Source organism: Anguilla anguilla, chromosome 6 (genome assembly GCF_013347855.1).
Source record: "Anguilla anguilla isolate fAngAng1 chromosome 6, fAngAng1.pri, whole genome shotgun sequence".
In the NCBI taxonomy this organism is placed as follows: Eukaryota; Metazoa; Chordata; class Actinopteri; order Anguilliformes; family Anguillidae; genus Anguilla; species Anguilla anguilla.
The window spans coordinates 26,778,772-26,802,348 of NC_049206.1; the positions used below are offsets into that span (position 1 = coordinate 26,778,772).

At 40.5% G+C, this 23,577-nt stretch overlaps 1 protein-coding gene across 1 annotated transcript in view; it reads right to left on the minus strand.

Moving 5' to 3' along the window:
• Window positions 1–9,954: 9,954 nt before the first annotated feature.
• The window catches only part of LOC118229110 (beta/gamma crystallin domain-containing protein 1-like), a 32,886-nt gene continuing 19,263 nt past the window's right edge, over window positions 9,955–23,577 (minus strand). The window contains exons 14-22 of the mRNA XM_035420797.1: window positions 21,262–21,388; window positions 20,376–20,405; window positions 20,054–20,166; window positions 19,153–19,285; window positions 17,179–17,318; window positions 16,161–16,284; window positions 14,313–14,471; window positions 13,757–13,919; window positions 9,955–11,351 (exon numbers count right to left, since the gene is read on the minus strand). Coding sequence (XP_035276688.1) covers window positions 11,263–11,351; window positions 13,757–13,919; window positions 14,313–14,471; window positions 16,161–16,284; window positions 17,179–17,318; window positions 19,153–19,285; window positions 20,054–20,166; window positions 20,376–20,405; window positions 21,262–21,388 — 1,078 coding nt within the window. The 3' untranslated portion in view covers window positions 9,955–11,262. The remainder of the gene's footprint in view (window positions 11,352–13,756; window positions 13,920–14,312; window positions 14,472–16,160; window positions 16,285–17,178; window positions 17,319–19,152; window positions 19,286–20,053; window positions 20,167–20,375; window positions 20,406–21,261; window positions 21,389–23,577) is intronic.

Sequence of the window (23,577 nt, forward strand, 5' to 3'; positions counted from 1 at the left end):
TTAAAGTAAGCATATGTGCACTCTTGCACGAGACACCATAATGCATAGTAAGCCTTTCCCCAGCAAGTTCTCTATACACCCCCTAAATAACTCAATTCCTTTCATTACCTTGACCGTGAGATACAACAGGAGTGCCAAAACACACACACACACACACACACACACACAGCACACACAGCTGGCCCATGCTACCCATCTTCTTGTCACTGCTGTGAACATATTTTCACATACACAAAGAGTAGTTGCTTGACAGGTCATGTATGTAGTAGAGCCAAAAATTCAGGGGGTTTTCAAGACCAGGCTTGATACGGTGCTAGATACTATCTAGTTACAGGGAAACCGAGCAGTAGGTAGACTTTAGTGCAGGAGAATGGCTAGCATTATCTCATCATCATGTTATGTTATGTTATGTTATGTTATGTTATGTTATGTTATGTTATGTTATGTTATGTTATGTTATGTTATGTTATGTTATGTTACGTGAACTGTGTAAATACATAGCCAAGATGCATAAGGGTTACAGTGCCCTCCATAATGTTTGGGACCAACACATACTCCACACTTTTAGATTTGTAATCAAACACATCATTTAAAGTGCACATTCTCAGTGTTTATTTAAGGGCATTTTTATACATTTTATCTTCACCATGTAGAAATTACAGACCTTTTTATAAATAGTCCACCCCATGTCAGGGTGTCATAATGTTTGGGACAAATGGCATCAAAGGTGCATCAGCTGTGTTCAATTGCTTCCATAATGCAGGTATAAGAGAGCTTTCATTGTCTAGTTTTGATTCTAGCCTTTTGATTGTCTTTGGAGTCTGTTATTGGCATTTGTCAACATGAGGACCATAGTTATGCCAATGCAAGTCAAGGAAGCCGTTATGTGGCTAAGAAATATGAAGAACAGTAGAGACAGACCAAACCTTCCTCGACCAAACCTTGACAAAATCAACTATTTGGAACACGATTAAGAAGAAAAACAGTACTGGTAAGCTCAGTGATTGCAAAGGGCCTAGAAGGGCGGGGAAGACCTCTAAAGTTGATGACCAAGGTATTCTCACCATAATGAAGAAAAACCTCCAAACACCTGAGAGACAGATCAGAAACACTCTTCAGGAGGCAGGCGTGGATGTGTGAGCGATTACTGTCCCCAGAAGTAGTTCACGGAAATGAACTACACAGGCTATGCTGCAAGATGCGAACCACTAGTTAGCCACAAAAACAGGATGGCCAGGTTAATGTTTGCTTAGAAGTACCTAAAAGAGCCTGACAATATACCCTTTAACCACATGTGAATTGTTTGATTACAAATCTAAAATTGTGGCGTTCAGAACCAAATGAAGAAATATACTGTATACGTCTTTGTCCCAAACATTATGAAGCTCACTGTATATAATATATCCATATACTTAATGTATCTGTATATAAGTGTGTAGTTAATAATGGCTCATAAAAGCAGGGACACTGGGAGTGGTCTAAGTTTTTAAGCACAGATGAAGACTTTGTTTTGACTGACCCCACCCTTCTTTACTCTTCATTTGTGTTCACAACTACCCAGGGATGCATGAAGTGTTTTAATGAGAAAACACTAAGATGGTGAGTTTCTGACATCATTCATGGGAGTCTTTTTTTGGGTATAGGGGGATTTTATGGCAGAGTTCACTTGTAAAAGAGCAGTACACACATCCCTGCTGCATTGTCCGAGTCTGTGATCTTCATTCTGTAACCTTGGTCTAAGACCAGTCTGTTCTACTCACTGTGCTTTGGCAGAGGCAGACACTGTACATTATATAATATCAGATATTTATTTGTGTTTGTGAGGGAAGCACTCTTGTCATGTTTCACAGTGATGTCATTCACATTAACTGAAATACTCAGCATTCTGCTGACAGCAAAATAATGACTGTTTATTTTTGGAATTCAGGCACTGGTGGTTAGAAATGTTACAAAAACTACTGGATTGCACTTCCTCCATAAATGCTGACAACCTGGTTTTGAAAGTAGGGACAGTGTATGCCCGGAAATACAGATACAATGCCTGCTCATATCTGTTTCCAATGTGACCTTCACATATGTTTATTTGGCCTTATTTTGTTCACATTGTTCAGTCAGAAATTATGTTTCAGTTCTGTTCAACACCTTTATAATTTGCAGGTGTTCCACTGGACATACATTATTTCTGGGTAAACCAGGTGGTGTCCATTTTTTTCAAGCAGTGCTGGTGTAGGTGCAAACTTTCTGTCCAGACCAGCACTTAAACACCTGATTCAACTGATGGTCTATGCATGGTCTTTATTCAATACCTTGATTAGCTGAATCAGGTTTTATAGTGTGGTTAGAAGCAGAGTTGGGTCAAATACGTATTTGTTTTGGATTGAAATACTTTTCTACACTTCACTGATCTTGTCCAAAACAAATATGTATTTGACCCAGGTCTGGTTAGAACAAAAACTTCATTCTTCCATACTTTTTTAACACTGTTTTGTCTTTTAACTCTTCATTCTCCCCAAATACTTTAGTGTCCATGATTAAGTTTTCACATTTAAGACTGACAGTTATATATATATATATATATATATATATATATATACATATACACATAACAACATTCAGTCCTCTTGAATAAATATGAACTAAATACGTTGGCATTTCAGGTGCAACATATTTATGCCCCCCCCCGCCCCCCAGGTGGTCAATAATAGGTGCTCTCACTCTATGTCAAGGAATACAGTGTGTTACAAACATAACACATGTGAGTTTATCTTATTAATGGTAAATTGCTTCACAATCTATCTGTAAAAGTAAGATGTTTTTGTAGATGAGAAATTTTCTCATCTACAAAAAAGTTTCTTACATGTGGTTGATTACTTGTGGAAAGTAATGTCGTGGATTGGGGGGTGTTAAATGGTGACTTCGTGTCACATGGTAGTATTGAATGTGGGCTAGGCACTGTATGTTTGGGAGGAATGTGTCTCAAAACTATGGTGATATACTCAATGTACATATGCACTGCAGTGTTACAACAAGCACGGAACTGTCCAGACCCACGGTGCAACTCACTTCTGCAGACACGTTTTAGCTGGCAGCACCTGCGCATGCGTCCCACAAAACGTCCCTGAAAGGTCGTCCGTGAGTGAGTGACCATAATTCAGGTCATCCATGAGTGAATGAGTGAGTGACCACAATTTGCCATGCGTAACCCATGGCAGCAGTTCCTGCGCGCCGTGGGAAAAATATGATTTCAACATTTGATACACTACCATGAAATCTTATCAATACTTGTTTCAGGATGTTTTTTTGTTTCATATGGTAGCAATTTCCAATGAAGGTTACATACATAATAATACCAAGTATTAATTAAACCTCCTGGTGTAAAAACTAAGGAAATGAATCACAAAAAACAATGTTTAAGGTGAAATGTTTGCATTTGCAGAAAGCCTCAAAAGACAAGAAATGAAATTGATCAGCCCTAATGCTAACATCAGCCTGTATACATCAAGGTGTATCAGCATATATCTTTGACAACTGCTACAGCCCTGTATATGTCCACTGTACCTCAAACAACATGTATTCATGAATGTAGTATAAATTAGGCTCTTTGAGAGAAGGCTCAAATCTGCCCAGTGGTGAGTATATGTTGTTAGGAGGCCATGGTGTCTGCTGAGGGCGGGGCAGTATAATAGAGAAAGGCATAGAGATGAAGGGAATCTGCTTCTTCCATCCATACATTATCTATATCCGCTTATCCTGGGCAGGGTCACAGGGATACTGGAGCCTATCCCAGCATACATTAGGTGAGAGGCAGGAATACACCCTAGACAGGCCGCCTATCTATCGCAGGGCACGCACACCATTCACTCACACACTCATACCCATTGGCAATTTAGAGTCTCCAATCAGCCAACCTGCATGACCTTGGACTGTGGGAGGAAACCAGAGTATCCAGAGGAAACCAACGCAGACACAGGCAGAACATGCACACAGAAAGGCCCAGGCCGGGATTCAAACCCACAACCTTCTTACTGTGAGGCGACAGTGCTACCCACAGTACACCATCATGCCGCCCTGGCTTCTTCCAAAAAATTTTGAATTCTTTCATCAATTCTTATTCTAAACCAATCCTATTGGATTTCTGTTTCACTGCACATGCGATTCACATTAACATGAGGAACTAAGGTGCACAGTATGCTAAACGCAGGAGCAGTGACTTGTTCTGTCGTGATAGTACAGTGAAAGAATGCACAGTCTCACAGTAAATCAGCTGGAATCACCACCTGGAGCATAGATATAATCACTACTGAACTTGGAGCGACTGCCTTAGGACTGTATAGTTGAGAGAGGGAGTCCAACCTGTCTGTGTATCAGGAACCCCTTTTTTTACAAAGCAGTATCATAACAGGGAAAAAAAAAAAAAACATTTGTGATTATGGTGAGTGTGGGCTCGGCAAGTTTGTAAAAACATGACAGAAGTGCAGGGTGCATTTGGTAGGTTGTAAGTATGTTTGTAATTTTTTGGTGTATTCTCAGACAGAAGGCTTGTTTGCAATGGGGGTCGGGGTTACAGCCAGTGTTTGTTTGTCATGATAGCTGGTTACAATTGGAGAAAGGTGACTTGTTCGTGATGAGTGTATATTTAGACTCATTTTGGATGGAGGCACTTTTGGATATCACAGGCTTATTTGGGATGGGGGCTGCAGTGGGTGACAGGAGCAGCCTGCTGAGGCAGCAGAATTTCGGCTGATGGTGAGACGAGCTCTAAATGCCACAGTTGTACGTTTCCCGCCAATCTGATGGAGCCATTGTCTGTTTTGCAGCCACAGGATCAGTGTGTCTGTGACATGAATCACCCCAGACTGCTCATTCTACACCTCTTTCCAGTAAGCAGCTCCACACAGCCCTCTGGTGGTGCAGATTGGTATGGCACTGCCACTAACTACGTTCCGCACATTGTAGAATCAGGAAACCCTACTCATCATTCTGCCCTGCGCGTGCCTCATCATCCACACTAATATAACCTACTCGTCTTCCATCTACAGCATCACAGCCTCGCCCATTTCATTCATTTGTACCATCCCACCCTGTTCATGCATCTTAATATTCAAGGTTGATGATTCCCCCCCTCTCTCTCTCATCACTTTTTCACTCCCTCCTGTTCTCTGTTCATCCCCTCTCTTTCTGTGTGTATCATAGGGAAAATAGCACTGGGTTTTTGAGTATATCATAGGGATCATACTGTTGGATTTCTGAGAGTATCATAGGGATCATACTGTTGGGTTTCTGAGTGTATCAGAGGGAAAATAGCGCTGGGTTTCTGTGGATAACAGAGGGAAAATAGCGCTGGGTTTCTGAGTGTATCAGAGGGAAAATAGCGCTGGGTTTCTGAGTGTATTATAGGGATCATACCGTTGGGTTTCTGAGTATATCAGAGGGAAAATAGCGCTGGGTTTCTGAGTATATCAGAGGGAAAATAGCGCTGGGTTTCTGTGGGTATCATAGGGAAAATACCGTTGGGTTTCTGAGTGTATCATAGGGAAAATAGTGCTGCGTTTCTGAGTGTATCATAGGGATCATACTGTTGGATTTCTGAGTGTATCATAGGATCATATCGTCGGGTTTCTGAGTGTATCATAGGGATCATACTGTTGGGTTTCTGAGTGTATCATAGGGATCATACTGTTGGTTTCTGAGTGTATCATAGGGATCATACTGTTGGTTTCTGAGTGTATCATAGGGATCACACTGTTGGGTTTCTGAGTGTATCAGAGGGAACATGGGGGGGGGGGGGCTACCAATCTGTTGCAGGGCACACATACCATTCCTTCACACACTTCCTGGGAAATTTAGAGTCTCCATTTAGTTTACCTGCAAGTCTTTGTACTGTGGGAGGAAACCAGAGTGCCCGGAGGAAACCCACGCAAACACAGGGAGAACATGCAAACTACACACGGAAAGGCCCAGTCCGGAATTCGAACCCAGGACCTTCTCACTGTGAGGCGCCAGTGCTACCCGCTATTGGGCCACTATGAAGAACAGCTTCAGTGTGCCTTGGCATAGATTCCACAAGTCTCCGGACCTCTAATGGAGGGATGGAACACCATTCTTCCAAAAGATATTTTCTCATTTTATGTTTTGATGATGGTGGTGAAGAAAGTTGTCAAATACAGTGGTCCAAAATCTCCCATAGGTGTTCAATTGGGTTGAGATCTGGTGACCGTGAACGCCATATCATATAATTCACATCATTTTCATTCTCATCAAATCATTCAGTGACTCCTCATGCCCTGTGGATGAGGGGCATTTTTATTTTGAAAGAGACCACTCCCATCAGGATAGAAATGTTTTATCATAGATAAAGGTGATCACAAAGAATAACTTTGTCTTGATTTGCAGTGACCCTTCCCTCTAAATGGAAAAGTGGACCCAATCTAAGCCAGGGAAATGACCCCCACAGCATAACAGAGACACCAGACCCCGTCACTGTAGGGGTCAAACATTCAGGCCTGTACCTTTCTCTTGGTGTATGCCACACATGCACCTCACTGCTCACTTGTCAAGAATGTTATGAAGAATGACTCATCTGACCATATCGCTTTTTTCCAAATCTCTGTAGACCAGTGCTTACGGTTTTTGCACCACTGAACTCTCAAAGGCGCATTTGTCTTTGTAATGAGGGGCTTATGCACTGCAACTCAACTACAATATCCCTCTCTATGTAGTTGTTGACAAACTGTTCTTGCTGACACTCTAACATGTCCTGTATTGACATTCTCAGTCACCTGAGGAAGAGTTGCTCTTCTGTTTTTCCTTACATATTGCATTAATACACAAGCATTACAGTCATTGAATGTACTCTTTCTACCACAATTTCTGACCCTATTTACTGATGTCTTTCCCATAGATCTAAATGCAGATGTTATTTTAGTCACTGTTCCTATTGAAACACTAGCCAGTTGAGCAGTCTTTGTGACTGAAGCTCCTGCCATCCATGTTCCAATAATGAACCCTCTTTCTAAGTCACATAGATCTTTTCCTGTTGCCATCTTGATACAAAATCGAAGTCAACTGGCCATTTTTATACATGCCGTGGAAATGTGGGCATTCGTTATGCTTCTTCTTATTCAGGTTTTTCCTTTAATTTGTAACCCTTCTATGTACGCATACATATATATATATATATATATATATATATATATATACACAAATATATAGAAAGTTTGTGAGCGTAGACATGAGAAGCACAGGGCAGGACCGTTTTAGATTGACAGAGAAATGTATGGCTTGTGACAGAGCTGAACAGCGCGGAGGTAATCTCTCAGAAATCCGCCCTTTGTCCGGGAGCTTTGTGGCACGGCAGCCAGCTCGCGCCCGAGTCGTGCGGCAGGATGCCTTTCTGTCTCTGTCAGGAGGATTACGGGCAACGCTCAATGGAGGGGTTTTCTGCAGTGACGCCAAGGCCTGCCCTCCATTCAGCGCTAATGAAACAATCTACAGACGAGTGCACTGACACCCAGCTCTCCGGACCCCAGGATTGTCTGGGATCATCACTTTTTACAGCCCGTCTTTTTTTTTTTTTTGTTTTGTTGACGGGGGTGCATTTATTTACGGACTAAGTGACAAGGGAGCGTGGGAGGTTAAGCTGTGATTGGCCGGCTGGGGAGCGTAGGGGATGGTGCTGTGATTGGCTGGCAGGGAGCTATGGAGCATTGGAGGCTACAGCGTGATTGGGTTTCAGGGGACTGTGGAGCATGAAATGCAGTGCTGTGACTGGCTGGAAGGGGACAGGGGAGCAGAAGAGGTGCAGTGTGGGAGGACTTTACTCACAGATCTCTGCATGGCACGGACATCCCATTTAAACCAATCCCACTGTTATCCATTCCTAATGGGTTGTTCTATAGGTTCATTGAAAGGATTTTAAAAATGATACTAACAGTAGGATGGAAATATTTGGATAGGCATGGATAATAACTCTGAAACACATATGTTTTAGAAAAGTGCATTCTGAGTTTGCATGCATTTGATACCTTTTTATGTTCTGTCTCTGTATGCAGTATGTCCCTCAGCAGGTACAGGTCACAAGGACATAGAGAATTTGGTGTAGGATACCCAGTAGGATGTGCTTGTCTGGTTTTCACAGCCAGTTGAGTGATAAGAGGTAACCCAACCTTCCTCTCACAGACTTTGACTGACAGACACCTCTGCTCAGCTTATGGCAGCTCAATTCTCAGTTCTTGCAGTCTAGATAAATGGCCTTTACTTCCTCAAATAACTTTTTATTTTTTTAAATATCTATTCTTGTTCTGTGTTTGATGTTTACATAACATATAATCAGTAAGGTTGCAAAACAAAACCAGTTTTGCCTGTAATTCCTTTACCCAGCCAACTACATGAAAGCATGCACTCACTGACTTATTAGTTAGCTGGCTAGCTGTGTACCACAACATTGGTTACAGAACCCTAGTAATCAGAATGGAGTCATACTCACACACAACCTCCCTGGTGTTCTCAAACACAGTACTGGGACTTAATGTTTGTTTGTTTTTGTTGCAATCAATTTGTTGATGAATTAAAAGGCCTAAAACGGTGCTCTTTCATAACATGCTCTTCCTAAAAACAGTTCTTAATATTCATAATTTCCTTAATATTTTCCTCACACTCAATAAAATATTACAGATTCGGATTATTGGATCAGAATTTTAGACATAATGTGAAGAGGGTAAATAATTCCACATGACATGAAAAGAGTCTAAATAAAACATTAAAGCTTAAAGCTTTGTTTCCTGTTCTTAAAGTAGAATTAATTAAGCCTGTCATATACAACCATGCAGACGTATTTGTAACTGCTCTGCAAAGCCGGCCGGCTGGCATAAACAAACACTCAGTTTTTCAGGGCCACAGCCATCAAGGGACCAAACAATTCAAGTTTAAGTTGTGGGCGTGATTTATGTTGGTGCACTATGGGGCCACAATAACATTCTTGTTTTGGGCCACCAAAACCCTATGGCCAGCACTGCCGCTCTGCGTACTAAGTGCGATACAGTCTATGGTACAGTTGGAAAGTACCATTCTGTGTCTTGAAGAAGTGTGGCACAGCTTATGGTGAATGGGGAGCCTACCACTCTGTCCTGTGGTACAGTATGTGGTACAGGAGGGGAGTACCAGAACTTATAGAAACCATACAGTACAACATGGGTTGTATGGAATACCTCACATATAATTAATAGTCAGACTTACTAAACTAAAAATATGGAAATTAATTTATCATTTTATACCTAGGCTCACCTGAACCTTAATATGTGTTCATATGCTCCATTTTTCTTAATACATATAAATATGACTTGGACGAATTGGGTATTGATTAATATGGTAGGTGGTGACTGCCATCAATTACCAAATATGATTCACTGTTGATATTGCATATTATGTTCAGCCAAAATTGCTGCAGTCATATCTGTAATGGTATTTTATTAAACCTCGTTGTGCATCTGATTTATTTGGATAAGTGCATCAACAGGTGATGATGTGAGGAATGTGAAAATGGGAATGTTTCAATGATCTGCCCTCACTATTCTACAATTCCTAGAGGCGTTTTCTCTCTACACCATAGTATTACCAACAGCTGAATATCAGTCCATATGCACAATGGCCAATGTGGATTCCCTTTCAAACCCCTTTAGATGTATTTCACAAGTAATTGAATTATTAAACGTATATTAAATGAAACATAATTATTTTCATATAACAGTGCTGGCACAAATTATAGAAATACTGTGCTTAAATTAGAAAATTAATGCTCTCAAAACTTTTATTACTTTTATCTGTGCACATTCTGTTGTTTCTCAAAGCCATTTTCATCCAAAATGTATTCAAAAGTTCTCTTCTTGACCACGAATAGTAATGACATTATTTGACTACCAATTATTTGAAATAAATGACACAAGCCAAAAAATAAAGGTCTTTTATGAATATTATCATTTTATGTAGAAAAATAGTGGACAAAGAAATACAGGTTCAAGGTGATTATAAAATTTCCAACAGCAAGGTACATTAGACTGCTCAGTTATGTAGGTATGACCTAATACATATAGGAAGGTGTAACGCTTATTACTTGTTTAACACATATGCTTATTATTTATTCATTTTTGTTTTATGTACATATTGCATTTATTACATTTTACATTTATGCCAAAAACAGAAATTGCTCTAAAACATTGCTTTAATCATCACAATCACTTTATAAATGCAGTGTTTCCATAATCTGTGCCAGTACTCTAACTGTATACATGTACAGTACAATAGACAGCCTTGTATTTAAGAGAACACTGTTTAATGTAGGAAAAATGTTAATGTTTATCCCTCGAAGAACTTGCCCGTAAAGCACATCAGGTAAAATGGGAAAAAAGTAATCAATTTTATATTTGGTCATTATATATATATATTTAAACATATCAGCAGAGGAGCACATTCTAGAATAATCTATCTATATTTGAGTTTTAAAAAAGAGAGTAAGAATCCATAATATGCATGTAGCCTATATAAAAACAGTAACATTCTGTCTGGATCTGGAGGTTGAATCCTTCCAGAATATTAATGAATAACTCAGACAGGGAGAGATGGAGAGTGAACCAGGCTAACGTGTCTCAGACAAGGTGACTAAAGTGACATGAATACAGTCCGAGCCTCCACTTTCCTGTTCCACAAACCCAGTTTCACACACTTCTACGAAAAATAAAGCCTAAAAAAAAACTTCAGACAGCACACGGGTAGACACATTTTCTTACAATAAACCAAAAATACAGAAAAACGTAATTTGCCTTTCAAAATGTTCCTGTTGGTAATTACTCTTACTGTCGTACCCTTATCATGAATAACACTGATGGAATAGCATTATTCCTCCACGGTGCAAACACTGAAAAGGTAAATATATATAGTTTAAAAGTCTGTTCGTGTATTGAACTGAAGCAGCAGTGCTGTTTTTAATTTAATGTCAGCTGTAGAGATGTATTCTTCCCATTCTTTCAGTACATCCACAACTGCGCCTTCATTATGTCTTTTGCGGAAAAAATATCATATTTTCCTCCATCATAAGGAGTGCGATATATTGGTCTTTGGCTTGTCCCAGCTTTCCTGTGAGTGTGGAATCCTGTGGGTTTCCTGGCCTGTTTGGCAAAGATCAATAAATGCACGCTGATCAATAAGCTCAGGGCCCACAGTTGAACAGCCCCACAGAGCACTGGGGCAAGTTCTCTTCTCTTCTGCTCCTCACAGGATTTCCACACACCATCTCTGGTTCAATTTGTGTTCATCAGCTGTATTGAGAATGACTTGATTCCTGTCGTACTGTTGACCCCCTGAAAAGAAAGGGAAAAAAAATGAACCGCAGGATATTAGCATCATCTCATTAGCAACATTCAACCTTTTTAAGCACTGCTGATGGTCATGTAAAGCAGAGTTTTAGTTGCACTTTTAAATAAAACCACATGGTGGAGCTAAGGGGACAGAATGCAATTCCAGTGCACTGTATATACAGGACACTGACACTACACTGACTAACTGGTTACCAAAGTGAAAAGAGCTCAAACAAGTATATCCAATGAGTGATACTTGACACATACAAAGTAAAAAGTGACTTGAAAACATGTTAAATTGAGACATCTGAAACACAAACAATTGCACAGCAAATAAACATTTTAACAGAACTGCTAACAATGATGACTTAATCATTTGAGAATGGAGGCACCTTTATAGAGAAGAATTTATACATTCTCCATGACCCATACGGAAGCGATTTAAGTTATTCAGGTTGATGTGTAGCTTATAAATACACTGGAACATTTAAGGTTTTTAACTTGATGTCTCGCTTATAAAAATGTTACTGGATTAAAGCTTAAATGTTATCATAAAATAATTTCACAAGTGGTGCTTATGCTCAATTTATAAAAAATAACTGAGCCTGACAAAGTTGCTTACATTGGTATATCTGCATCTTACACACGTGGACATGCTTTACCATTACCCCTTCTTGTGAATGCATCCAATAACAGCTATTTTAAATAAGTCTGCATTTCAACATTTTCTGCACCCTTCATGTCTAAAATGAATTATAAATTATATCTTATTCTAATCACAGTCCACTACAGGGAATTTGCAAGCACCCTCAAACATACAGCACCTCCACAAAACCAGCAGGTAATTAACTTACATTAAGTATAAAGTGAATGTAGAGAGAGGACCACAGCCAAAGTGCAATTCTATAAATAACTACTTAGTCAAGTTTTTCTGTGTAAGCATCTATTAAATATACAATTTGATCGTAAGACCATTTTATAAATGAGGCCCCAGCTCTTCAACTTGTATTATATATGTCACGGACACTGTAAAGCACAGAACCTGTTAAAGCACAAAACATGTATTTCACTGCAGTCACATTATTGTAAGGCACAAGTGTGGAATACTGGCTTTATGCAGCAGCATTGTAGTATTTTACATAAGGACTCCACAAGGGCATTCAAAGCAAGGCAAAATTGTGGCATTACTTGAGGCAGTTTTTGTTTAACAGGAGCATTATCTGCCAGGCAGACAGGAATGGATTAGGAATAATTCTTAATCCATGCCTGTCTGCCCACAGCACCCAGAATGCACCATAAACTGAGTTTGGCATAAAATAGGGGGTTCCCCGGTGTCCTGGCTAAATTCCCAACCGGGTTTTCCTCAAACTTGTCACCTAATTATCCCCTGATTTAATTGGCTAAAAAATGTTCTCTCGCTCTCTACCTTAGCTAATGTGTGGTGAGCGTTCTGGCGCAAAATGGCTGCCGTGCATCACCAAGGTGGGTGCTACACATTAGTGGTGGGTGAGGTGAAGTCCCACTCATCATTGTAAAGCACTTTGAATGTTTGGACAAGTTCTACATAAATGAAATAATTCATTCATTGAAAATGAGGAGATAAAATATACAGCTTCACTAGGAGTTTGTAGTCTGTATAGCAACAGCACCTTTAAAAGAATGAGTAGCAACACATTTTGCAAATGTAATTTTCTACAGTGCAATCTATGCAGATAGGCAGAAATGCATTTTGTGTTTTGTATAAAGGACATAATAAACTTACCTAGTTATTAAACTATATTATGATTTCAAATAACCTTATGATATTCGTTAGGAAAACAAACGCCTTCACAGATCTGAACCCATTGAAAAATCTACAGGATATTCTGCAAAGATCCGTGGGACAGCGTTTTCCACTTCCATCAACTAAGCCAGCTTGACATTCTCATGAAAAAGTGGTTTTGTAGTCTTCCTGCCAGACTCTATTCCACAGTGTGCATAGACTGTACTGGCCACACATAGTGGCCAAACACCCAATTAAGTGATCCGCTTTGGTGTTTCCATTTTTGTTCAGTACCTGTAGATTCCTGGATTTTAAAAGATGTACCGCCTAAACAGGCCACTGGTTTCCTAAATGAGTACTGTCTCTGATATTTCTATAGTCTTAATAATAATTACTGACAGTTCTTTGAGAACTCTTGAATACAGTGCCCTCCAAAAGTATGGTAACAGTAGAGTGAACTTTGTTATTTTTGCTATGTACTTAAAGCAAGTGCATTTGAGATCAAAAGATGAATATGAAACAATCAACTTATATTTCACAGTATTTATGTGGATATATGTTTTATCATTTTACAGAAACAGCTGTTTTTGTGTTGAGTCCCCCCATTCTCAAAAAGACAGGAAGTCGGGGCATGGTTTTGACTTACCTTTGATCTCCAGCACCAGGTCAGGGTGGTTGCGGCAGCGGATAAGCCCGTCCTGAGTGATGCTCCACAGCTGCTTCTCCTTCTCAGGCTTAGACACGAAGGTGAGCCTGCTGCCTGCCATGGCAATGCTGCCGCCTATCTCTAGGCAACAGCCCTCCAGCATCTACCACACAGGGCAAAGCATGAGCACAGCGGCCAGGATAAGACCCTCATCAAGACCGTTCCTCACTGAAGCTGTCACATGACCCCATCCTGGTTCTGTTCCTCACTGAAACTGTCACAGGAGCCCATTCTGTTCCTCACTGAGGCTGTCACATGACCCCATTGTGGTTCTGTTCCTCACTGAAGCTGTCACATGACCCCACCCTGGTTCTGTTCCTCACTGAAACTGTCACAGGACTCCATTCTGTTCCTCACTGAGGCTGTCACATGAACCTATCATGTTTCTGTTCCTCTCCGAAGCTGTCACATGACTCCATCCTGGTTTTGTTCCTCACTGAAACTGTCACAGGACTGTAATGTCCACCCCACCTCCACCATTGTCATAGGGATGTACCTTGTTCTTCAGAAGTCCGTCCTGGTACATCCAGACTTGCTCAAGTCCACCTGTATCCTCTAGTGCCAGAACACGCATCAGCTGAATTTCTTCCAGGGTCCCCGACAGTGACATCAGTAAGCCTGTCGCATTATTTCTCAGATGGAAGTACACCTTTTTCTGCAAAGACAACATATTTGACATGTTTCATCTTAATCAGTTGCATATTGTACTTCTAAAACTGAGAAAATAGCAATTTTCTCCAAAAATCTATACGGGGGCTGTTTTGGGATTTAAACTCTCTTGATTTAGAAAAATATATACTATATGACAAAAAGTATCTAAAAGTTGTGAATACAGTTTTAATACTGTATTCACAACCTAAATATATCTTTAAAGCATTAAATGATGAGGCATGGATTTATAGAGCCATTCTTTTACAAAAAAATGTGTAAGATACAGCAAAGCTAATGCTTAATGCTAATCCTGTAATTTTCTGCACTAAGAAAGTACATAAGCAAGCTATTTCTACCACACAGTCAAATCCATAACTGAAAGTTCACATGAAAATGAGATTTCAGAGGCCATAAATCATATACACAAATTGAACATATATGGAGATGCTGGCAGTAGCTTTTGAGGACGTTTCCCAACGTCAGTGTTTAGTGATAGTCTAGGCTTAGCAGCGTGTATTTCACTTAACATTAGGAGTTCAGTAAGTATTGAATCTTCTCTTTTCAACAATACATAAAAATCACATTGTGTCTCAGGGTCAACGCAACTGAGTCTAAGAGCACATCACATATACATACTGGGGAAGTATTCTGCACAGAGCACATAAGTAGGGCAGCAAAAATCCAGAAAATTTCTAGATGTAAGGAATTCATGCAAATTTTGCGTATATTTTATGCACTGGGGGGGGGATCCACAGAAGGATAGTGATGATTTTGCACTCATTAAACTGCTGCCCTGCCAGAAAAAGTTACATTTGATTCGCAAAGCACCCAAAATAAATGAAAAGACATGCAACTGCTCTACCAGGGAAATGACACAATGTTCCATCTGAGACATGAAAATTCAAATCTACATGAAAATTCAAATCTACATACATGGCAGCAGCAAAACGACAAATTTCATGGAAATGGGGCTCAATGCAGGGCTTGTCACATTTACAAATTGGCAATGCCGATGGCAAGTTACTTGTCGCAATAAGCGTGGATTTTTTTTTAAGATGACCTAAAACCTGAGGGTACTGTGCCGCAGTCTTTTCATATTTTAAAACAATCATCACTATATAAGGTATACCATGCATACTTTTCCTCTTCCACAAGAGCACCGATCTTTGTGTGAATAAGTGCGACTGCAGCAGGTTGGATGCACTTGCTTGGCGGAAGCTAACGTGACAACAGCATGAAGCAGCATCGTCATTAACTTGAACTAATCACTCATCTGAGAGGTCATCATGACACAGCTTTTCATTTTTATGTGAGTATGAAAAACAAGCGGAGCATTAAGACCAAAACATAGAACAATTGTGAAAGTCTTTGAAGATTGATTTTAGATCAAAGATTATATTGTTTGCACATGCTTTTGTTATTGACAAAATTCTCAAGATCCCAAGCTAAAGTTGCTGTGAAAAATCAGCAAAATGTTCTGAACCATTGCAACCCTACACACAGATACTGTCAATATTAACACAGGTAAAGTATACATTTTTGTCTGCAGAAAAACAGAGGTTTAAGGGCACAGGACACTGCATTCCATTTCATGACTCAGTTGTTTTTGTACTACACTGCCGGTGCAATATGTTGTTCTGTCCAGCAGGGGGCCCAACAGAATGGATTTTGGAGGTAGTGCGCTGTCGTGTACCTGTACAAGTGGCCGCAGGGATCCTATTCGCTGCCAGCTGCTGAACAAGCACCAATCGTTCACCTGGCTGGGATGCAGCAGGATCTGACGTCCGCGAAAGTTACACCCCTCGTACAGCACCCACCTGAGAGACACACCCACACCCATGACCACACACACGCACACACACACACACATTTTTAGTCTGAGGTGGCATCTTCTTAGCCTCTGGGCTCACAGCCATATTTTCTGGCTCATTCTCATCATGCCAGAGGCAGGAATCTCCCATACCCCCAAGAGAGGGGTGTTGGTGCAGCCTGCATATATTTTCCACCCCCGTAACCACAGTTAGCACAACCCGGATGAATTTGGCACATCAGTGGCATGTTTCCATAGGATTCGGAGCCCTAGTGATAAACTAGCATACTCTCCTCATGTCTCAATATAATACTCAAACTGACCCAGAGACCCAGAAAATGATTTCTGAAGGAAACAAATAAATTACTCATATGTTTGTCATGGGATAGCGAGTTGATATAATAATTGATAATAATATATGATAACAATTAATCAATTAAAGTTAGTAAACCAACCGGTGAATACTGTATACTAGTGGTTCTGTTATCAATCTAAACGTCCTGATTTCTACAGGTACCACTGAAATATGATTCTACCCTGAATGGTAAATGACTGCTTTCCCTTGGTGACTCCTGCTGGGTACATGCTAGAGCTGCCACCCGACTGCTGTATGTATTTTATTTTACTCTAGAGAAAAAACAAAGTCTGAAGACAAATGAGACACACAAAGGCAGCAGAATCACTCGGGGAGCTGCGATTGTCTGGTTAATGCTGCCCACAGCTACATTATTCCAAGCTGATTTCTCAAGAGAAAGACCTCAGTTACAGTTGGTTGACTTCTATGGGATCCCAAGAGGAAAGTCAACAGCTGGGTGTGGTGTGTGCTACACAGTGCGCTGGCCAACACTTTACCAACAATGCAAAGTTGATGGAAAAATTTAAATAGGATTGCGTTACTCACATCCCTCCATCCACCACCACTGACTGGATTCTGCCGTCACATCCAGTCAGCTGCAGGTTCACCACGGCCTCATTCAAAACCACCTTCTTTCCTGTGAAACTGGGCTTAGAGAAGAGTGTGACAGAGGGAAGAGAGAACTCCTGAGGGTGCGAGAGAGAGAGAAAGATAGAGAGAGAGAGGCATCATCAACCTTGCGATATTGAAGAGAAATGAACAGATAAACTCTTTCAGATACATCATTTCTTTGTGTCATATAAATGATGTGAAGACACTTCCTGTGAGAAGCAGCTTATTAGTTTGAGCAAATACTGTGATTGCAAGTTGCGCTAACAAGCTTTTCTCAATATTGATTCTGCAGTGATTCTACACGCCTAGCCTGCTATTGACAGGGAGGCTCAGGGGACAAGTTATCCGCCTACAGAAGTAAGCTGAGAATCAGTTTATGGGTTTCTACAGTCAGCCAACATCTGAATGTAGGCAGGACTAGCGTATCTCTGAGAAGAGAGACATAAGCCAAAAGTGATATAATTGAATTTCTGAATGGTGATCAAAATCAGTAAACATACAAAACAATGAACAAACACCAGGAAAAACTAAACGACACCAAATTCATATATCGTACACATGCATTTTTTGGCAAAAATTCAGGACATTCTTATTGTTAATTTCTAATATTTTTACTGATTATGTAACATGTTAATCAAGGCTATGGAAGCATACTTGTTTTGAACACTCACTGACAATTAGAGAGGTTTAACACATAGCTTGTAAAACCAGAACATGTATGGAAAGCTGATCCTGACCCAGAGTCATTCACGATGAAACGTAACGCTTTCAAGCTGGACAGCCACACTGTTTACTTGAGACAAGGTGGTAGCTGCCAAAACCCGACTATGCAAACAGGCTCTCTGTTTGTTTTCAGTCAGTGCTCAGTCAGGTAATGTGCATGGAGGCTGGCAGCTCATGCAGTCCTTGCAATGTTGCATGAATCCTAGGAAGGCACAGGGCTGTGATCTGCACAAGCACACTGTGATTCTGCACTGATTTCATAAATAACACGCAGCATTAATGCATTTCCTCCAGAATAGAACTGATTCTGCCCAAACAACGCATTGCATTTCTGAGCTTTTCCTAGTGAGAATCACATCTGAATTACGCAGTGTTTATGTGCTTTTCACTGTAAGGATTCTACCCTGATGTTAGTTATTCCAGGAGGCCAACTAGAGATGCAATCTTTTCAATACATTTTTCAAAAATCTGTGGATTTGGGACTGCTACCTGCCATTATTGGTCTAAATATCACATCAAATGAATAAAATGACATGTTTGATTCATACTAAGTTTGTTGTTTATATAGGCCATCGTTTGACCTGCTCCATATGCCTCATCGGCATTTTATGTGCACGATGCCAGCTGTGTAGCTCACCTTGTACTGTAAGATACAGAGCACCTCAGAGAGGAGAGAACGGGTGTAATGTAATGTAAATGCTTTCAGGATAGCCAATAATATGCTTTCACAATCACTCAGATTATCCAAAAATAGCATTTCCAATATATTTATATTATTTGGGCAGCCCCCCCGAATAGATTAGCCCCTGCCAAAAAATATTTTTTTTGTATTTAACGTAGACTCATGGCATTCCGATTTCTGAACACAAAGTTTGCAGTGTTTCATAACAACAGCGTGAGCCGTGAGTCGCACAAAATTCCCATCCTCACCACAACTCCACCCCCCCCCCCCCCCCCCACAAATAAATTCTCAACATGTGGGAAACACTGAATAGTATCGCACAGCAGGATCACGTGGCCTCAGTGCAGCATAAATTGTGCAATAAATTGCTTTATACACTACATGAAATTTAAGTAATTAGAGCTCATGGCTCCGCCTCCTCCATGATGTGAAGCTGCAGGACGATGAAACAGGGCTAGGAAGGTACGTGTGTGAAAGGTGATGAGGAGTGTCTCTGTACTCACAAAGCCAGCAGTCTGCAGGGAGCAAACGGTGGAGTCGGGGTGTATGCAACCCATGGCCTTCAGGTTGGGGTAGTCTCCCTCCTCTAGGACGTACATGCCACCATCAAACTCCACACCTTCGAACCCCAGCCAGCTGGAACACAGCAGCGGTGTAATGTTACTCCGGCTGCCATTTTCACTGCCTTCAGAGCATGTATCTGTTCTTTCTTTTCTCAGGGTGAGTCAGCAAAAACTCTGAGTTCTGCAATTTGACTGGTTCTGTGAGCACCACACTCTTCCTTCTCTTGTCTGCAACCAAAAGGGTGTTGTACATTACAGCTGTACAGCACTGTACGATGTGTCGTGCTTGCAACGTAAATGAACCAATTTACGATGATGTTTGTTGACAAGTTAGGAAATTAAAACACTTAAAATACTGTTGCTGTAGAAAAGTTCTCTTCCAACATTTTGATAAAAAATCAAGTTTCACAATTGCAAATGTTTAGCAATTCACAAAAACACAATGAAGAAACCAGAGAAGAGCGTAAATATCTGGGAATGGTCACAGGCATTCTTTGATAGTTGCAACTTCAGATTTTATTTTCTCATTCATACCTATGCTAAATATACAAATATATATATATATATATATATATATATATATATATATACTTAGCAAAGCTATTTTGACTTGCATTGGCAATGTCCTTTCATTGTCTTAATCCAATGCACTTCAGTTTAAGGCCTTGAACTGTATTCAGACATAACATTACAGAATTGGAAAATGGCATATATTAATGTCCTCAAATCAAGTGAAATGTTTCACATTTTTGTTCAACAGGGAAAGTGGGAAGGGAAAGGATATCAGTGTCAGAGAAAGGAGAAGAGAAATTGATGTAGAAAACATCCCTGTGCTACTCACCTGCCTGACAGCACTTTGCAGGAACCCACAGAGAATCCCTCCGGCAGCAAGGGGGCGCTGTTTTCCAGAACATGAACATCACCCTGGAACTCAGGCTCAGAAAATAACTGCACCTGAGGCAAAAATGAAATATATTTTTGGATCAATTTGTCAACTTTTGAGTTAACTTGTCAGCTTTCACTTTATGCAGGTTTATTACAGTCCTCCACACAAACATGTGACTTCATAAAGTGGACTTCATTGGCCATAACAATTACATTTTCTAAGATACTTTTTTGAAGAAAATTGAAAGCAAAATCAGTTTAAAAAGCAAGTTACTCACCTTAAATTTGGCTGCAGCACCGAAATCATCCTGAAGGATACGATGAAGAACAAGATGCATACAGGGTAAGAACAAACATAATGCCACAGCAGATAAATAGAATCAAATATAAATACCAAAAGTTAAAACACTGTACGGCTAAATATATTAAATGACTTATAGAAGCAAGAAATACAACTCTAGGTCAGATTTACTAAATCACAACAAATTAACTTGATAAATGTCACACTCAGTGCTCAAAGAAAACTAACTCTCTATCTGCAGCTATTCAAGCTCATATAAGAACAGTTGATGTTACCAAGTATGGTGCCACTGCATGCCTTTCTCTTGACACAATCTTTTACGATTTTCAAGGCCTTGTGGAGTGTAACTACCCTCGCCTGGTAACCCCAGAAAGTTAATCGCTCAATCTACAGCCAACCCATTCCAAAATATAAAAATAGATAAATACATCTTCCCACTGTCTCCCTGTGTGCAATCTTTTAGCATTAAGAGATACACATTGGGAAATTGTCCTGAGACAGCTCCTAAATGTGTTGAGTGCAACAGGGAGGATTTTGTACATGAGGGTCAGTAAAGTCCATTTCCTATTTTGCTGGATATACAAAGTACAGAAAAAAGCTTGTCACATTATCTCATATCTGCTGTAAATAGTCAGACACAGGTAGACATTTGTTGCTTTATGATGTCTTTGGTAGCTAAATACATTTTGGAAAACACAGGTTACAGCATGAAGTAGTCATATGTGCAATGAACACACTGAATTCAGCTGCTTAATTGAACTATGTGCACGTCATCACAGTGTATACCCATCTCCACGTATGAAACGGATATCAGATTTTTTATAGGACACAGACTGCACGAGCATTGTAAAGATGCTTCTCACCAGGAAGACTGGCTGTAGGGATGCGATGGTGGAGCTCTGGCCACCCCAGTCCTCTGGGCCGCAGTATTGGCCTTTCTCCAGAATATATGCTGCTCCAGAAAAGCCCAGTTCCTCAAAAGCCACCCACCTGTAAAAGAGACAATTCCCAAACAACAGGTTGATTATGAAACATAAGTGAATGAATCATTGTGTGACACTGTATTTGTAGTTCTAAAGTACAATAACAGGCACTGCAAATGCATCATGGTATTTGTAGTTCTAAAGTGCAATAACAGGTACTGCAAATGTGACATGGTGTTTGTAGTTCTAAAAGGTCCCACACAGATACTATCCCCAATCCTCAATGGTAATTTGAGTGTAGACATCTGCAGTTCTCCACTGAAACATGTGGTGATAGCAGCCTACTTCTTTTCACGCCGCAGCCCGTAGCCAAGATAAAACGAGCGGAGTTGAAGTAAGACCTTTCATATGCGCCTTTGGCATACAGTTCATACTGAACCCTCCTGTACCCTGGATCGCCCTATGGAGATTCAATCCAAGACCATGGGGTTCTCATGCTTTTAATGTCTCTCTTCTAATATCTTTACCCTGGAAAGACAGAGTCAAAATTCCTTGTAAAAATTCCCCAGAGTGCAGTGCCATCACTATTCTCTAAACAGCACCTGCCCTGACCTGAGCACATCAGGTAAATATGTCTGGCCCACAGGGGGTTAGCTGCTCCTTCTTTAATCAAGATTCATGGTTATCTTAGATCACAGACAAGCTGCTGTCTGTAAAAATAAGTCAGAACTTCAGACTAAGAACAGTGGAAAAGAGTTTTTTGGCTTGAATCTCAAGTCTCAAATCAAATGTTCTCCCAAATAAAAGCCAAGAAAGGTCAGTCAGTTCTATAGGGCCATCCGCTGAGTGCTGTCTTGGCCAAACACCTTTCTTGAGTTTAACTTTCAAATACTTGTCAAGCTTAAAAGAGAGAGATAAAAAAAAAAATTTAACCTGTGCCGTTCCCCAGTGTACTGTCCTACATAACTGCACCTGAGCATCAATGGCTATAAATATTTGAAATATGCAGTGGAATGCTGAAGGACTGCTTCAAACCAACCACTCCTGGTAACGAAATACAGCAAAACATGGTTTTCAATAAACACCCATGCAGAAGATTCCATAGGCTTTCATCTGGATTGGTCTTCGCCATACCATGTGCTGACCATTAAAAGCAGCCCTGGAAAAAACCATGGAAATACTAACCTGCACTAATTACATGATGGTAGCACTGTAATGTTCCTGTTCCCTTAACATACTCAGAGTACTGCTACTGTAATGTTCCTGTTTCCATAACATACTGAGAGTACTACTACTATAATGTTCCTGTTCCAATAACATACTGAGCGTACTGCAACTGTAATGTTCCTGTTCCCATAAAATGCTATCATGTAGAGATGACTGCTATTGTACCATTCCTCAAATTTCTGCTACTGTTGAATAATACTCCTGTTTCCACAACATACTCATAACATGTTGAGATTGCTGTCGCTGTACCATGCCTGTTCTCATGACATGCTGAGATTTACCCTGTACCGCTCCTGCTCTCCGGCTGTTGTGTTTATGCCCAGTGGCACAGGGTGTGGCTGTCAGATGACTAACTGGCTGTCAGAAGAAACAAGGCGTGAACATCCTGGGAACAAAAGCCCTGTCCAAACCTGTCTCTGGGCAGGGCCATCCCGCATAGCACAGCTGAGTGGTTATCTATGCAGTACACAGCTGAGCAGGCTGAGGACTGCCAGAACCTATTTTCACCAGAATGCTCACATGCGCATCCTTTTATAACTATAACATAATCTGGGGTCTGCTAGCTAACGTTGAATATCAAGTGGGCTCTGATGGCCAAAACTCCTCCCAAACTGGCTCAATTTCAAAGCCATTGAAGCCTAATTCATACTTTGTTGCACAGCACTCAAAAAATGTTGCTCGACATAAATGAAGGTGTCACATGACGTTTGCCAATTATACCTCAGACGAAGGCCTGTGGGGAGGGTTCTGTTGTCTCTATGGCAACAAGATGGCAAATCTCTTGACCATTTCTTTAGATAATTGTTCAATTACACTGCCTGAAAAGGGATGATGGTGCCTGTGACAAAATAATATACCAGAGCTGTAGAACATTAAGAAAAAATGTCATGCAACACTTTTCTCAGTTGAAAATACGTTGTTATTGTCGCATGACACTTGAGGGAACCGTCGTGCGGCAAATTATAAAAATATAAAATATTCAATGACAACCTGGCTCTGCTGGAAACTGTCCGGGCCAACTTGGCCAAC